General features: G+C 56.1%; 7 protein-coding genes across 7 annotated transcripts; 5 read left to right on the top strand and 2 right to left on the bottom strand.

Moving 5' to 3' along the window:
• Positions 1-38: 38 nt before the first annotated feature.
• On the bottom strand, positions 39-3,028 carry BDZ83DRAFT_596116 (phosphatidylinositol phosphatase). The gene is made up of 3 exons (XM_060506847.1): positions 2,373-3,028; positions 563-2,283; positions 39-494 (listed from the first exon to the last, which is right to left on the bottom strand). Exons 1-3 carry the CDS (start codon positions 2,578-2,580, stop codon positions 324-326), a joined length of 2,100 nt encoding a protein of 699 aa, XP_060371726.1. The 5' UTR covers positions 2,581-3,028; the 3' UTR covers positions 39-323.
• A 1,218-nt stretch (positions 3,029-4,246) lies between these two features.
• On the top strand, positions 4,247-5,153 carry BDZ83DRAFT_746105 (ras family protein; the record flags this gene model as incomplete). Its single annotated transcript, XM_060513206.1, has 5 exons — positions 4,247-4,325; positions 4,393-4,412; positions 4,473-4,499; positions 4,560-4,751; positions 4,806-5,153. 5 exons carry the CDS (start codon positions 4,247-4,249, stop codon positions 5,151-5,153), a joined length of 666 nt encoding a protein of 221 aa, XP_060371725.1.
• Positions 5,154-6,249: 1,096 nt separating this feature from the next.
• Positions 6,250-8,294, top strand: BDZ83DRAFT_714713 (mitofilin; the record flags this gene model as incomplete). Its single annotated transcript, XM_060511668.1, has 2 exons — positions 6,250-8,187; positions 8,250-8,294. The coding sequence occupies 2 exons, from the start codon at positions 6,250-6,252 to the stop codon at positions 8,292-8,294; spliced, it is 1,983 nt and encodes a 660-aa protein (XP_060371724.1).
• A 37-nt stretch (positions 8,295-8,331) lies between these two features.
• BDZ83DRAFT_596107 (uncharacterized protein) lies at positions 8,332-8,798 on the top strand. The gene has a single exon (XM_060506846.1). The coding sequence runs from the start codon at positions 8,430-8,432 to the stop codon at positions 8,670-8,672; it is 243 nt and encodes an 80-aa protein (XP_060371723.1). The 5' UTR covers positions 8,332-8,429; the 3' UTR covers positions 8,673-8,798.
• A 584-nt stretch (positions 8,799-9,382) lies between these two features.
• BDZ83DRAFT_564475 (Mur ligase) lies at positions 9,383-10,830 on the top strand (the record flags this gene model as incomplete). Its single annotated transcript, XM_060503643.1, has 2 exons — positions 9,383-10,490; positions 10,577-10,830. 2 exons carry the CDS (start codon positions 9,383-9,385, stop codon positions 10,828-10,830), a joined length of 1,362 nt encoding a protein of 453 aa, XP_060371722.1.
• A 182-nt stretch (positions 10,831-11,012) lies between these two features.
• On the bottom strand, positions 11,013-12,614 carry BDZ83DRAFT_564275 (Mur ligase; the record flags this gene model as incomplete). Its single annotated transcript, XM_060503622.1, has 1 exon — positions 11,013-12,614. The coding sequence occupies one exon, from the start codon at positions 12,612-12,614 to the stop codon at positions 11,013-11,015; it is 1,602 nt and encodes a 533-aa protein (XP_060371721.1).
• Positions 12,615-14,607: 1,993 nt separating this feature from the next.
• On the top strand, positions 14,608-16,550 carry BDZ83DRAFT_746102 (major facilitator superfamily transporter; the record flags this gene model as incomplete). The annotated part of the gene is made up of 2 exons (XM_060513205.1): positions 14,608-15,218; positions 15,278-16,550. The coding sequence occupies 2 exons, from the start codon at positions 14,608-14,610 to the stop codon at positions 16,548-16,550; spliced, it is 1,884 nt and encodes a 627-aa protein (XP_060371720.1).
• Positions 16,551-16,662: the final 112 nt, after the last annotated feature.

The following is a 16,662-nucleotide window of genomic DNA, read 5'->3' as shown; positions in this document are numbered from 1 at the left end:
TGCTGAAAATGACGAACACTTTTATGAAATGTGCAAGTCGAGGGATCAAAAGGGAAAAGTTGTATTATTCAGTTCTTGAGACAAGCCGTTAATATGCTACGACATCTATGCCATGTCCATTCCATGCCTGTTAACTCCCGGCTCGGCATTGTAAAAGAAGTGGTTTAAAATAAGATTTCTGTATGACCTTGAAGAATGTGACAAAAAGGGTAGAATGTAGAATTTCGGACGAAGAGAGCCGTCTTTCCTTTAAAACACTGGCTCGATTACACACAATGTAAGCCGTGAATAGAAAGAAATTGAGCCACAATCAAATGCCAGCCTCACTCGACTCTCTTCTTGCCCTCCTCAGCATGAAGATATCTCGCCGTGCTAAGACCACGCTCATGACGAGCAACAAAGGAGCCAAGGACGGAATCCTTCCGGGCTTTGGACATGTGCTCGGCGTAGCCCTCATTGGCCCACGGTCTGGGGTTGAGCTTAGGCCAGTTGACCTGAGATAGGTTATCAGCTGGATTGAACATGGACAGGGAGAAGGGGCAGCATGATGGCTGTGACTTACGTAAAGCATGCCGTGGCTAAAGACGAAGCTGGCAGACCAGACGGCGACGGCGAGCCAGAAGAGGATGAAGACACGGATGGTGACGACGGCCTCGCTTTTGGAGAAGAGACCGACAAGAACGAGGAAGATGCTGAAAGCGAGGAGGTAAGGGACCGACTGGATGAGAATGGGGCGGCGGTCGGCAAAGACCAGGGAGCCTCCAATATTTGCGGTACCAGGGAGGAATAAGCCGAGGAACAGGTCGTACGAGTCCTGGCGGGGACCGTCGAAGAAGTTGTTCTTGAAGTAGCGGGTGACGCCGATGCGGGCGTCCTGGAGGGCGCCGACCTTTGTGCGGTTGCCGGTGCGGGTGACGTCTGTCTTCATGGCGCCGGTGCCAGAGTACGAGTTGGACACAACGTCGGCGTTGTCGGCCCAGAGATTGCGGAACATGTGCTCAAAGGCCGGGTCTTCGTCGCGGAAGGACGAGCCGCGGGACATCAAGCCCATCTCCTCAAAGATGCGGTCCAACATGTGGCGGGCAAACATGGACTGCACCACGTTTGTGCGATCCAGGCAGTCCATGCAGTTTGTCCGCATGACGCTGGTCTGGTAGCTGCGTGGCTCGAGACGGCCGTCGTTGGATCCCGGCATGTCCACCGCACGGAAGTAGCCTTGATCTTGGAGAGCCTCCTGCAGCTTCTCGACGAGGGCGTATGCGCGGTGCATCTTCATGCCCTTGGTCTCGTGGTGGTAGTCGAAGTAGATGTAGTGCAGGCGATCAAACTCGACGGCGCGCTTCTCAGGCTGGATTGTAGTGAACTTTTCGTCCGTGATGCGGTCGCCCTCGGTCCGCTCCTTTGGCGACGACACGAGCTTCTCAACCATTTGCTCGTACGAGTTCTTGACGCGCTGCTCACGGCCCTTTTGGTTCACGAGGTTGATGAGGTAGTTGTCGCCGTAGAGACGGATCTGCTCCTCGAAATGGGCCTTGGCCGCCGGCAGAGCGCTATCGATGCCGCGGACCTGCAGCTTGGGAACGTAACGGAGGCTGTTGATCTCGGCCCAGTAGGTGGGCACACTGCCGCGAGTCTGGACGTAGGACATGATCTGAGTCTCCTTTCCGTCGGCGCCGTACTTGCCGCTCTGCATATCGCTGCTGCCGGCAAAGCCACCCATGCCACTGCCCGAGTCGTTGAAGATGGTGATCTGTTCCGTCTCATTGTAGTTGGCAGCGTGGCCCTCGTCGTCAACGCCTCGAGTGAAGTATCTGGTGCCGCCGCGGTGTCTGGATCTACGGGAGATGAGGGTGACGGTGACGGGGGTTCCCTTGAAGGTGGTGGGGCGGATCTCGAGCATGCCGAAAATAACGGGGAGGATGAAGGGGTCGACGCCGGGCTGGGGACCAACATGGCCTCTGGCGCCCCTCGTTCTGAAGTCGATAAGGTCCGACTGGATGAAGCGGTTGAAGAAGAAGCGGTCGTCTGTGCGCTGCCAGAGCGGGAGAGAGGTGTCGGCGGAGGCTTGGCGCTGGAAGGAGTTTGTGAGGTCGAGAGAGTAGGAGAAGTACATGGGGCCGTTCTTCATGAAGGTCTCGAGGAGACCAATGAAGGTATCTTCGTCGGGGTCTCGGATCTGGCGCTCGCGCATGGGGAGGATCTCGGTACTGACGACCTTGTAGACCATGTGGCCCTTGAGGCGGCCAACAGGCTGGGCCTTGTTGATTATGATGACATACTTGTCTGGAGAGAGGAATGAGAGTTAGCGAATTGTGTTGTATTGCAGGCCAGGAGGGGTTGATGGCGTTGCTGGCGACAGCATGGGATCCTACCAAGTCTGAGTTGGACTATGCCCAGAATTCCGGCGATGCTTGATTGCCGGGATACTCTCTTGCCCAGGCCTGCATCTCCAAGGCGAAGGTCTCCGGTCGGTCTGTCAATGACCAGGGCAGGAGCATCAGGCGAGGAAGGAGAAGTGAAGACGTAAGAGTCGGGGGCGACCTTGACGTTGATGTCGCGATAGGGAAGGGTGGGTGCCATGGTGAACGGCGGCAACGGGACGTTGAAAGGGTAGGAAGTAGTGAAGAGAAGCAAGAGCTAGATGGGCAAGGCAATGCAAGGCTAGGCAAAGCAGAAAAGAAGCGAATGAATGGGGAGAGGTCGAAGGGGGGGAAGGGGAAGCCTTGAAGCCCTTGTTGTCGTCCAACTGGGAGGTTGTTGAAGTTGGAGCTGACGGTCGCAAGTTCAAGTATCAAGCATCCAGTAACCAGAGCCTTGAGGACAGCTTGAGGCTTTGTTTGGCTGCACTGAATTGTGAACCCCAATAAAAATAGCTGTCGTCACTCTGCAGTCGCAAGCACAGCCTGGGTGGAATGGGGGGCAAGGGAAGCGTCTCCACACAAGGTAGAGGTAGGTACTTTGATGAGGTACCTTCACTTGGGAACTTGGGAAACGAGCTGGAAGTTGGAACAGCCTGCTTTGAGCTTCGGTACTGCTGTGCGAGGGGCTGGAGAAGCACTGGAAACTCTGGAAATCTGGGAGTCCGGCTTGTGAAAGAGGGACCAAACAATAAGAAGCACAGGCCATGTTCAGGAGCTATGATCCAATGAGGGAGCTGGAAAACTGAGTGGATCCAAAAATTACATAAGAGCCACCCCTTAGGTAAGCCTTAAACTAAGGTACTACTACTATGCAGTAAGTGCAGTCCTGAGGGTGCAGTCCTGAGGTTCATCAGTCCTGTGACGATGGTGCCGTGGCTGATCCATGACTAAGGCAGTACGTACCCGTGATGATGCAGGCGGCGGCAGACTGAGGTGCCCTGCTACCTTATTCCATGCCCAGCAGGCCGGGAGAGGTTACATAACACGGCAAAATCCTCCCGTCGGCCAATCAACGCAAACCACTTTGCCCAACTATTGAGCTGGAGGTCACCTTAGTCGGCCTTCTGGCGTGTCTGGCACCTGGTCAGAAGTCATCGGGGTCGTAGGTGTTCCCCGGCCGTCCGTCCATCTGCACCTGACAGCCCGGCGACTGGTAAGTATCATCTCAGCGCTCCACTGCAGAGTGCAGACTTGCAGACAGCTTGGCCCTTAGGTAATGTGGTAAGGTACCTTATTAGTCGGGCGCTAGGATACCCTCAAGTCTCAACCCTTTACGCAGTAAGGTACCTCACCTTACGCAGCCCGTAATAAGACGCCGAAGTACTAGACAGACCACCTCAGAAGACAGTGAATGGGCGTCAGTGATCACCGACACACACGCACCACCCAACAGCACCCACACGCCCCCCCCCCCGAGACCCCCAAGAACGGCTGTCCCCAAGGCAGTCACATTATTCCAGGCCCCGATTTACCATCAACTCCCATCCCGCTGCTTCCCACCTTACATTCCACCACCGACCTCTACCTTACGCAGTACCGTACTCGCACCCTCGCCCCTCCCGCCGCGCAACCACGAATCTTTTGATCCACGACGGCTGCTTTCGCGACTCTCGATCTCTGTTCCGATCAACGTAACATCGCCCTCATTTCCTCCATTACGACTTGGACCACCTTTTCCGAACGCCGGCGAACGAGTCCGTCCGGCCACATTCGATACAGCTGCCTTCCTAGAACAGCCTCCCGCACCGCGAGTTAGGCTCATCAAACATCGACTTTCTTGTCATCGCCCGCTTCTTTCCAAAACCTCTCCTTCACATTACGCAAAAATGGCTGCCCGAGGCCCCGGTGCTCCTGGTGCGCGCGGAATGAATACGCGCTTTGCGCAGTTCAAGCTCGTCCTGCTAGGTATGCATTCTTCCTTGCCGCCCGATCGTTTACAACAATAATAGCTAATGGGTATGATGACACACAGGCGAGTCCGCTGTTGGAAAGGTATTTCATTATCCGGATCCTCATGGGAATTCCATCCGTTGGTGCTAACCTGTTGCTCAGAGCTCCATCGTGTTGCGTTTCGTCAAGGTAAGTTCCCGATGCAGAACTGGTTCGTCTTCACAGTCCATTAACCTCGTGCCACTACAGGACCAGTTCGACTCCTACCGCGAATCGACCATCGGTGCCGCCTTCCTGACCCAGACCATTTCCCTCGACGAGAACACCACAGTCAAGTTCGAGATTTGGGATACGGCCGGACAGGAGCGATACAAGTCCCTTGCACCCATGTACTACCGCAACGCAAACTGCGCTGTAGTAGTCTACGACATTACCCAATCTGTAGGCTGAATGATAACCTATGGCGTCCGTCACAAGAATGCTAACAGCAGCAAGGCATCCCTGGATAAGGCAAAGGCGTGGGTCAAGGAATTGCAGAGACAAGCCAACGAAAACATCATCATCGCCCTCGCCGGCAACAAGTTGGATTTGGTCACCGAGCAGCCCGATAAGAGAGCGGTGCCTACGGCTGACGCCGAGGCCTATGCGCGCGAGGCCGGACTCCTCTTCTTCGAGACATCAGCCAAGACGGCCGAGAATGTCAAGGACCTCTTCACTGCTATCGCCAAGAAGCTGCCGCTTGACCAGGCCGGCCCTAGGCACGCCCGGCCAGGCCAGCGACAGGGCGTGAGCCTTCAACCCGAGACTCCTGGCAGCAACGTCAGCGGGCCTTGCAGCTGCTAAGTGAGGAGAGATTCACATACCATCATCAACACCATCATCACATTTCGAACGGGTCCAAGGAAATCAGCGAGAGATCGGCATCACGTCCGAGGCGAGGCAGGCTCCCGTTGGCAGGCTACACTAGGGCACCCATCAGTCAGGCACCGCACCAATACAAGCATGTACACGACGGTGTCTGGGCTGGATGGGTTTGGGCTGAAGAAGAGCATTATCGCAAATCCCTACACCAAAGAATGGGCATGCCAGACCCAGCTTTTTTAATATCAACAGTACGTTTTTTTTTTGAGAGGCAGAGCGCAGAGGAAGAGCCAAGAGGGTGAAGGGAGAGAGTTGCGTGTGTGTGTGTGTGTGTGTGATTTTACATTTCGAGTCTTCATTCGGTTGCGGCAACTCGGGTGTAGGGACAGTCCTGGGATAAGACGGTGTACGGGAACGGATTCACTTTACTGGGGGAAGCATCCTGCAGCATTTTTCTGATGTACAGTATGCGATAGAGGCAACTGTTTCTCAAGGATGGGGCCGTATACAATTTCTTATCGTTTCACTGCTGGTTTCGGTGATATGCTGCACATGCTCCCATGGACGTATAGCTGCTCATGGATACCGATGAAGATTACCAAATGCTGCCATCAAGGAAGTAAAGCTTGGTGACGTAGTTTCTTTTGTTTGGATTTTTCCCGCCTATTAATTCACCAAGTTGTCAAGGCTCTTGGGAGAAAAGTCACGCAAAGCCAGAGACCTGTATTATCACCATAAAAAAAAGGCGATATATACATCAGCTTGATAAAGATGGGAGAATGTGAAAGCCGCGTGTCAATAATTGACAGGTGTCGCCGCCGAGTGACGAGTGACGTGAGCTCTTGGTAAGGAACGGATAGGCAGGTGGTCCTGGCTGAGATCCCGGTTCCTGCCGCTCGGCGCTCGCAGCGGACCAGCACGGCGCGGCTGGAAGCTCACCCAGTTTTAGCCGAACTTTTCCCTGAGCTTTTTTGTGCCTGGATTTCCGTCACCAAAAGGTACGGAACACCTCCCACTGCAACTCCCCCTCGACATTATTCACCCCCAATTACGCCCTGTCGGCCCATTGCATCCCCTCATGTTGCGAACGTCGATTCGATCCGTGAGGGTGCTCGGCCACAGGCCTGCGACGGCCGTTGTTGGCCGCCAATGGCAGGCCGCTGCCGCCCGCCAGAGGAGGCATTTCGCCGACGACAAGAAGCCCGCTGTCGACCCTTCCAAACCCGCCGTCCTGCCGGCATCAGAGACCATCACCTCAGAGAAGAGCGCCGTCCCCGAGATTTCCGCCGTCGAGCCGACCATCCCCAAGCAAGAGGTCCCTCTCACGCCCCCGACTCCCGATCCCGCGGTCGTCGTTCCCAACCTCGAGGCTGCCGCTGCCGCTGCCGCTGCTCCTCCGCCCGAGTCGCCCGCCGCTGCCGCGCCCAAGAAGAAGGGTTTCTTCCGCCGATTGAGGAACCTCGTCTTGACACTCGCCATCCTCGGCGCCGTCGGCTTCGGAGGTGGTGTCTGGTACTCGCGCGTCAACGATAACTTCCACGACTTCTTCACCGAATATATTCCCTTTGGCGAGCAGGCCGTCCTCTACTTTGAGGAAGCAGACTTCCGCAAGCGATTCCCCAACCTCTCGAACAAGATCAAGGGAAGAGATACCGGTAGCCAGGTCAAGATCCCCGCCCAGAGCGGCGCGTCATGGAGAGTAGCCGATAACGGCGAGCCCGCTGGTCGTCAGTCGAGCGCTGTTGACAAGGCTGCTGCCAAGGTTGTCGCCGTCAAGGAGGAGGTTAGCAAGCCGGCCGAGAAGCCCAAGCCTGCGCCAGAGGCTCCCAAGGCTGCTCCCGAGCCGGCCAAGGAGACCAAGCCTGCTGCCGCTGCGCCCAAGGAGGACTCGAACGGATTCAAGGCCCCCGAGGTCAACGAGCCTTCGCGATTCCCTCCCATTGCCCCGATCGACGCCCTGAAGATTGAGGATGCCACCGAGCCCGTCGTCCAGGACCTCGTCCGCATGCTCAACGACATCATCACCGTCATCAACGCCGACAAGGCCCACGGTCGCTACTCTCCCACCATTGCCAAGGCCAAGAGCGAGTTGAGCAAGGTCGGAGGCAAGATCAAGGCCATCAAGTCTTCGGTCGAGGAGAAGGCCGCTTCCGAGGTTGAGGCCAAGGTCGCCGACTTTGACAAGGCCGCCAACGACCTGATTGCCCGCGTCGAGTCCGCCATGGTCGCCCAAGAGACCCAGTGGAGAAAGGATTTCGAGGACGAGATGAAGAAGGTCAAGGATGCCTACAACGAGCGCGTCAAGCTCCTGCTGGAGCGCGAGAAACAGCTTAACGAGGAGCGTCTCAACAACCAGCTGCTTGAGCAGGCGCTCGCCCTGAAGAAGGAGTTCGTCGCCGAGGTGCAGGGCCACGTCGAGGCCGAGCGCGAGGGCCGCCTCGGCAAGCTCAACAACCTGTCGGCGGCCGTCCAGGACCTCGAGAAGCTGACAACGGGCTGGAACGAGGTTGTCGACACCAACCTGCGCACCCAGCAGCTCCACGTCGCCGTGGACGCCGTCCGCGCCAGCCTGGAGAACGCGACGACGCCCAAGCCGTTTACACGTGAGCTCGTTGCGCTCAAGGAGATCGCGGCCGAGGACCCCGTCGTCAACGCGGCCATTGCCTCGATCAACCCGTCGGCCTACCAGCGCGGTCTGTCCAACGCGGCACAGCTCATCGATCGCTTCAGGATAGTCGCCAACGAGGTGCGCAAGGCGTCCCTCCTGCCCGAGGAGGCCGGCGTCGCCAGCCACGCGTCAAGCTACCTCCTCAGCAAGGTCATGTTCAAGAAGCAGGGTCTGGTTGGCGGCGACGACGTCGAGAGCATCCTCACCCGTACGCAGACGCTGTTGGAGGAGGGTAACCTGGATGCTGCAGCCCGTGAGATGAACGGTCTGCAGGGCTGGGCGAAGACGCTGAGCAGAGACTGGCTCGGTGAGGTGAGGAAGGTTCTTGAGGTCCAGCAGGCTCTTGATGTGAGTACACCCCCCTGAAATGCATGTGAAGAATAATTGATAGCTAATGTGTTCAATTGTAGGTCATTGCGACAGAAGCTCGCCTGCAGAGTCTCAAGGTAGAATAATGGACGGGAAACATTTTTTTTTCTTTTGTTCTAGTATGAAGGGGGGCTCTTCATGGGGGGGAATATTTAGAAGACGAAGAGAGAGTGAGATAGCCTAGACCTCTGGTCTGTGTAAGACATAGCCCATAGACTTGAATGAAGGCAGTGTATTTTATCAAAGTCTGTCTGCTTGTGATATCCCGTACTATCTGTTTCCATGCCGTACCAACGAGTAAACAGCAGTACTCATTTTGGGTTTGGGCCAAGCACTCAAATCCAAAAAGAAGACGTTATCATAAATTCAGGCTAGGTAAAGCAAAAGACGAATTGAGTTTGAGAGAGGTCTCTGACGCATCGGCACAAGCTGGTGGCCGGCCCGTTCAATCCAATACAGAGTAGACGTAAACCAGGAAGCGGGACGAGCGCCGAGCGTAGGACCCCCGGACACACCCTCTCCCGGCTCGAGTCCCGAAGCGCACCCCCAATGGAAGCCGCATATAACCAGAATGAACCCCCCACCGAAAGCCGGCAGCAGACGCAGCAGCTTACCTTACCACCCCCCGAAATTCTACCTTCCCAAAGTAAGGTACCTGAACCAAAGTTCAAGAGAGAGCTCTGGTAACCCCTCCATTTCGAGCCCCGCCGCAAAGGACCTCTCCCCGGAAAAAAAAAAAGAGAGGGAGCATCCCGACGTCCTTGATGCATCATGCATCCCGCCACGTAATACGCCTCACGCGCAGCAGCATCAGCAACAGCAACAGCAGGAATTTTCTATTCCCGCGCTATCTAGGACGACGAATGATGGCTACCGCCGGGAGGACGTATAATGTAAGCCTTCTCCAGATGTTTCCCCCGTTGTGAAGCTTCAAGCTGTTGTCTCCGAGGTCGGAGATCGGGATGTCTTTCGCAGCTTCAAGCTTGGGTTCATAGAGCCACGCAATTGAGGATCGCAAGACGAGAGGACGAGGGACACTGCAGAACGAAGCTTTGCTAACCCAATCTACTCACAGGACGCCGTCGACGCGCTCAACACCCTCCAAACCCCCTTCGCCGTAATCGAAGCCCGGCGCAAGGCAGGCATCCGACCCGACGAAGCCTCCGTCGCCGAGATGCGAGCGTACCTCGCGCGCGTGGGCTACTCCGTCTCTGACCTCGACAGCCTCAACGTGATTCATGTCGCGGGGACAAAGGGGAAAGGAAGCACCTGCGCCTTCACGGACTCCATTCTCGCGCGGCACCGCGCCGCTTCGCCCAAGTCGATACCGCGGAAGGTCGGGTTGTTGATCTCGCCGCATTTGATTGCGGTGAGGGAACGGATACGGATTAATGGCGTGCCGATATCTGAGGCGCTGTTTGCGCGGTATTTCTTTGAGGTGTGGGATCGGTTGGGGGAGGAGAATAAGATTCAAGAAGAGGTTGTTGCGGTTGGGACGAGGCCTATTTATTCGAGGTATTTGACGCTTGTGAGCTTTCATGCTTTCTTGAGTGAGGGGTGTGATGTTGCGATTCTGGAGACGGGGATCGGAGGGGAGTACGATGCTACGAATCTCGTGGGAAGGCCTGTTGCGACGGGGATTACGACGTTGGGGATCGATCATGTTTTTGCGCTGGGGGATACGGTGGAGAAGATTGCGTGGCATAAGGGGGGGATTATGAAGACGGGCAGTAAGGGGTTTACTGTTGAGCAGGTTGCTGGGGCGGCGGGGGTGTTGGAGGAACGGGCGAGGGAGAAGGGGATCGAGATGGAGGTTGTTGGTGTTGATCCGAGGTTGGAGGGTGTTAAGATTCGTCCTGATGCGGTGTTTCAGAAGAGGAATGCGAGTTTGGCGGTCAGGCTTGCGGAGACTGCGCTGGAGAGGGTTGATCCTGAGTTCAAGAGGGATCCGGAGAGGTTGTCGAAGCCGTTTGTGGAGGGGTTGGAGGGGGTTGTGTGGAGGGGACGGTGCGAGGTCAAGGAGGAGGGAGCTGTTGCGTGGTACGTTGACGGGGCGCATACGACGGATAGTCTGAGGATGGCGGCGCGGTGGTATGTGGATGAGAGTGCGAGTAGAGGGAAGAAGGGGCCGAGGGCGTTGGTGTTTAATCAGCAGGGCCGGACGGAGGCGATTGACTTTTTGGATGGCATGTATGAGGCTATCAGGAGGGAGGATGGGCGGGCGTTTGAGAGTGTGGTGTTTTGTACGAATGTTACGTATGCCCAGACTGGGTATAAGCGAGGTGAGCCCCCCTTTCCCCCTCAATCATCTTTGGGATGGTCGAGAACATTTGGATGAGAGTAAGATGCTGACAGATGGATCTCGTAGACTTCGTCAACCACCAGTACGACGCCAAAGCCATCGAGGCCATGACGGTGCAGAGGCAGTTTGCGGAGCGCTGGTCCAAGCTGGATCCCCATGCCGACGTACGCGTCATACCGACTATCGAAGAGGCGTTGAACCACGTCCGGAGCGTCGGTGAGGGCCTGCCGGAGGGGGAGAGCGTGCAGGCTCTCGTGACGGGGAGCTTGCATCTCGTCGGTGGCGCGCTGGGTATCCTAGAGGGCGCGGATGCTTTGTAGATTTTTAAAGGGGGCGGAGTATTTATATTGCTTTTGCGTTTGACTCTAAAGAGTATGGGGTCTTATGGGATAGAATGGGGTTTAACAACGGCTTTCTATAGGGGCACGAACAGATATGTCCTCACGGATTCAACTCTAGATTTATATTTTCTATAGTCATTGGCCTTCTCTTCTAGGTGAGGTCACAATACACCTTCCGGCTCCAACAAGCCGATGACGTTTCCAACAAGATACATGCTCCCCGTGACCAGCACCTTCGTCCCCGACGACGACAGCCTCGCGACGCCATCAACGGAGCTCTTCATCTCCGTCAGGTCCTTGCACACCACGGCCTTTGTAGCAGGACACATCTCCCTACATGCTGCGGCACACGCCTCCTGCACAATCAGATCCACGTCCCCGCCCTCGCCGGCGATATTGGTCTTATCGTTCCTGGTGAAGACGGCGGCGGCCAGCCTCGTCTCGAGGTCTACGCCCAACGCTTTCATCTGCCGCAGTAGATTAATCAACAGAGCGGGGGCGTCGCGTTCTTGTTGGTTGAAGACGAGGATGAAGCTTTCGTTATTGTTCGCGGTGTCTAAGGAGGTTGTGGTGGTGATGATGGGCGAAATCCAGCGCGCCACTTCCGCCAGACTATCCGCGTTATGCGCGCCGTCGAGGTACCACGATACGCTACCCTGTCTGAGAACTTCATGCCGGCCGCGGAGCGTCGCCTCGCGGAGACCGGCGATGATGACTTCAGGTACATCAGCCAGCGAAGCATCCACCTCCCCCACGGTCTTTGACCCCGCTTCCCGGGCTTGAAGGACCTGGACATGGCGCCTCGCAGCAAGCGCAGCGAGAGCCTGGTTCCTCTTCTGCAAGTCTCCGCCGGGTAATTTGGCGCCCGGTACACCGCTCCACGCGACGACGTCCTCGTCTTCCACCTCGATCAGCTCCGCGCCTATCTCTTGCGCGCGGGAGCGGAGGGTGGACATTACGCCCTGGTGTACCTCATCAGATAGTTTGCGGGTGAAGGTTGCGACGCCGGGTTTCATCACGCCTGCTTTATGCCATGCTATTTGCGAGGCAGTGGAGCCTAACATGGCGACGTGATCTATGCCCAGCTGCGTGATGACTGACGTCGTTACTGCCTCGGCGGGGATGGCGTTTGTGGCGTCGTATTCGCCGCCGATGCCGCATTCCAACACCACGGTGCGGACGCGGAGTTTGAGGAAGATGTGGAGGGCGAGGAGGGTGAGGAAGCGGAAGTAGAAGGGTTTGGAGCCTGGTTCGATGCCGAGGTCTGGGCCATCGCTGGCGCTGCCGCCGGGGGCCGAAGAGGCGCAGGAGGAGAGGGTGTCCCAGAGTTCGAAGAAGGATGTTGTGAAGAGGGTTTGGGAGATGGGGGTGTTGGAGATCGCGATGCGTTCGCGGGGGGAGAGGAGGTGGGGGGAGGTGTAGGTTCCTATGGGACCTATTTGCGTCGTGGGAGGGGATGAGGATGAGCGGTTGAGGAGGGCCGAGGTCGTGAGGGCTGTTACGGAGCCTTTCCCTTTTGTGCCTGCGATGTGGATGAACGAGAGGGAGGAGAGGCGTTCGGGGGTTAAGTTTGCGCGGAGGAGCCAGGCGCGCATTTCGGGTATGGCGAGGAGGTTTGGGTCTGTTGCTGGTGCTGCGGTGGTGGGAGCGGCATCTTTGGGTTTGTTGAAGAGGGCGTGGACTTTGAGGTTTGGGATGAGGGTGTTTAGGAGGTTGATTGCGTCGGTGTAAGACCGTGATGGTGCCGGTGATGGGGAGGACATTGTGGTGATGAGTCTTGATGAGGAGGGATTATTGAAGGGGTGTTTTATGAGTCGTAATGAGGCTGAGGCTTGGGTTGGGCGGAAGAAGAGCCTCATGAGTGTGGGATACTGGAGAGAGGTGAGCGGAACGGGGTTGTGGGTGATTACGACGTTGAAAGAAGCATTGTTTGTGAGTTTGGTGGTGGTGGTTGAGGCTGAAATTAGGTTGGTGGTTTGTGAGAGTTCCCACTTGAGATGAGTGACGGTTCAAGGGAGGCTTGGAACTCCACTCTGAGGTCTGTCAGTCACGCATGTTTGTATCACTTTTACTGGTTGGGTTACTTTGTAAAGTAGTATTGAGATGCATGTGCTATAATTCGCAATACGAGTGTATCGAGCACTAGTGACTGAGTTTGACGCTCCATCTACTATGCTCCGAGAAGACGGGCTGTGCTGCTGCAGAAGCTGGGTATCTGTTTCGTGGCTTGGCGGGTAGATATTCTAGCATCATTCTCAAGGTGATCTATAACATCCACAGTCGTCCCTATAATCCTCCCAGTCTATCGGCATAAGAGAAATGGCTAATCCTCCAACTACGTAATAAACAGAGAAGCAGCCGATAGACAACACCACTACACACAAAGATGAACCCGATCGCAGACATCCAGTGATGATGACAAGCATTCCGACAACCAAGGATAAGCCTTCCATTGCGGGGGAACAGCCGAGGTGGGGGCAAGGGAGGACCCTGGCACTTGTTCAAACTTCTTGCACAATCCCTCATCCCCTCGCAAAGGTGTTGCTGTCTGCGATCTCGGCTTCCAAGTCGCAGGGTCGCAGGATCGTAAATGTCGCCGTTGCAGATGTATCAAGGATGGAGACCATGATACGTGAGCACCTATGAGTTGATGTTGATGACTGATTACCAAGTCTTCACTGGAATCTAGCAGATGTCTCGCGGATGACGGCACGGTCCAGGTGGGATAAGTCAACAGATCCATAGGATTGAATGAACAGTTTAGCAGTCTTTAGCTTCCTCGTAGGGTAGTTCGGCTTCGGCTTCGGGTGGTGGAGAATAAGAACACCAACTCGTTTGGGGACTCAACATTCACATAAACCAATCGGGCAGAGTCATATGAACCAGGACGAACTGCTCCGAGAGATGCTTGATAAGTCTATGGACAGAAACTTCGGATAAAAAGTACTAGACATAAAGTGTGAACTGACATTCTCACCGGCTCTCGCGCCGAGCTTGTGCTGGTTAAATCCGATGTCGCATTAGCCCCAGCACGAGTTGTCTATCCGTATCCATGTTTTAGTGTAGTCGTTGAGTCAATCAACTTTTGCCGATTCGGCAACGCGGCAACAGTCGACATTCTCTCGGCTCTCGTCGCTCTCGCGTCTTTCCACCCCCATACTACCTTAGGAAGTACACTATTACACACGATTTTCACTTACCCCAGCCTTGGATGCTTTAGATCCCACACCCCTTGCTCTTAGCTGCTTCGAGACCAGTCCCTTTACGTCCACTTTTTCCTCGCCATGGGACCAGGGGAGGGTACAGGTTGGAGCGCATGTGGAGGTGCTTGTCATCGACTTTGGATTCGTAATGGAAATTTGTTGCGCCTTTCGCTCGTTATTTTTCTTTCGTTTCTCTTCTGTGACTGTTGACTCTTCCTCTTGACAACCATGACGGACTGACTGTTGCTACGGATTTCTTCTCACTAGCTGTAGCTGAAGATCGTCACTCACTGAATAATACCCAATTTCAGCAATTTGTATCTATTGTCGCCTCACCGTGTTTCTCTCTTTGCACGAAGCTGGTGATCTCTTTCAATCCTCACCTTGAAAGGTCCAACTCAGCTAGCTACCTTTAGACTCACCACGTCCTTCCATGAATCACCAGTCTCTCGCTCAGCATCCCGAGAACAGATTGAGCTCTTGAGACAAGCATACAACCTTCACACGACATTCCTATACCGCCAAGACCATCGTCCAGCATAGCGAAGCACAGATGACAGCAAAACACTCGCACGAGGTCCACGACGACGAAAAAGTCGGCGACATTGAACGCGCCGCCGGCTCCCAGACCGAAGATGGATCTCCCACGATCACCAGCAGCGACTCGGTGACGATCCGCAGCAACCCCGACGCGACGAACATCAAGGCGGAAGAACAGGAACTCTCCCACAACGCCACTGCCACAACGGCGACAACAGGCCATGTGACGGCCCCCAGCGACACAAAAGAGGCCGCGCCCGAAACACAAGCCACGGCAGCGGCGCAGGGACCACCACCGGCAGCGGCGGCCGGCGCCGAAGACACGCCCGAGGCCGGCCGCACAAAGCTCGAGACGACGCTCATCGTGCTCTCGCTCTGCGCGGCGCTGTTTCTGGCGGCGCTGGACGTTACCATCATCACGACCGCCGTGCCGACGATTGCAGAGGAGTTTAATAGCAATATCGGCTACATCTGGATCGGTTCGGCGTACCTCCTCAGCAATGCGGCTTTCGTGCCGACGTGGGGCAAGATTTCTGATATCTGGGGCCGGAAGCCGATTCTGCTATGCGCCGTTGGTGTGTTTTGGGTCGGGTCTTTGATTTGTGGGTTGTCTACGAGCATGGGGTAAGCCTTGAGAGCTTCAGACTAGAAAATGGCGTATGGAAGTTGCTAACATCACACAGCATGCTCATCGGCGCCCGCGCGATCCAGGGCATAGGCGGCGGCGGCATCATTGTCCTCGTCAACATCTGCGTAAGCGACCTCTTCTCGATGCGCCAGCGCGGCGTCTACTTCGGCGTCATGGGCATGGTCTGGGCCGTCTCGAGCGCCATCGGGCCCGTCCTCGGCGGCGTCTTCACGAGTAAAGCCACCTGGCGCTGGTGCTTCTACGTCAACCTGCCCATCTCGGGCGTCGGCTTCGTTGTGCTCTTCTTCGTCCTCAAACTGCACAACCCGCGGACGCCCGTAGCGCAGGGCCTGAAGGCGATCGACTGGGTCGGCACGCTTACCATTATCGGCGGCACGCTCATGTTTCTTTTCGGCCTTGAGTTCGGCGGCGTTCAGTACCCGTGGAGCTCGCCTACTGTTATCTGTCTCATTGTATTTGGTATCGTCACGATTGGGATCTTCGCGGTCAACGAGTGGAAGTACGCGCGGTACCCCGTCATCCCGATGCACCTCTTCCGCAGCTGGTCCAACATGGCCGCCTTCGCGACGGCCTTCTGCCACGCCTTCGCCTTCATTTCGGGCAGCTACTGGCTGCCGCTCTACTTCCAGGGCGTGCAGGGCGTCTCCTCCCTCCTCTCGGGCGTCTACCTGCTCCCCTACGTCCTCTCGCTGTCCCTCATGTCTGCCGTCGCGGGCGTGCTGATCCGCAAGACGGGCAACTACGTCTACCTCATCATCGGCGGCATGCTCGTCACGACCGTTGGGTTTGGGTTGTTCCACGACCTCCCGCTCGACCGGAACTTCACCAAGATTATCCTCTACCAGATCGTCGCGGGGCTCGGTATCGGGCCTAATTTCCAGAGCCCGCTGATTGCGGTGCAGACGTCGGTAGAGCCGCGCGATATCGCGGCCGCGACGTCGGCGTTTGGGTTTATTCGGCAGATGGGCACGTCGATCTCTGTGGTTATTGGTGGTGTGGTGTTTAATAATGAGATGCAGAGGCAGTACCCGCGGCTGAGGGAGGAGCTTGGTCCCGAGTTGGCGAATATGCTCTCTGGGTCGAGCGCCGCGTCTAGTGTGGGCGTGGTGGCGGATTTGCAGGGAGAGCAAGGGCAGATTGCGCGCGGAGCGTATCTGAGTTCTCTGAGGACGATGTATATCGTTTATGTTGCGTTTGCTGGACTCGGGCTTGTTCTGAGTTTGTTTGTGAGACAGGTGCAGTTGAGTAAGAAGCATACGGAGCATAAGACGGGCTTGAAGACGCTTCGGAGCCGGACTGGGAAGTGAGGCTCTAGGCCTTATGGGGGCGTACGTCGAAGGTGAGGAAAGGGGTAAGTAACTAGAGGAACAAGGCGGCGGAGATGTGAGGTTTGCTAAACTTCAACAATAGCATGGCGTT

Source organism: Colletotrichum acutatum, assembly GCF_030867785.1.
Source record: "Colletotrichum acutatum strain CBS 112980 chromosome Unknown BDZ83scaffold_1, whole genome shotgun sequence".
In the NCBI taxonomy this organism is placed as follows: Eukaryota; Fungi; Ascomycota; class Sordariomycetes; order Glomerellales; family Glomerellaceae; genus Colletotrichum; species Colletotrichum acutatum.
Note: the sequence above shows the minus strand (reverse complement) of the source record. Positions and strands in the feature narration are given on the sequence as shown.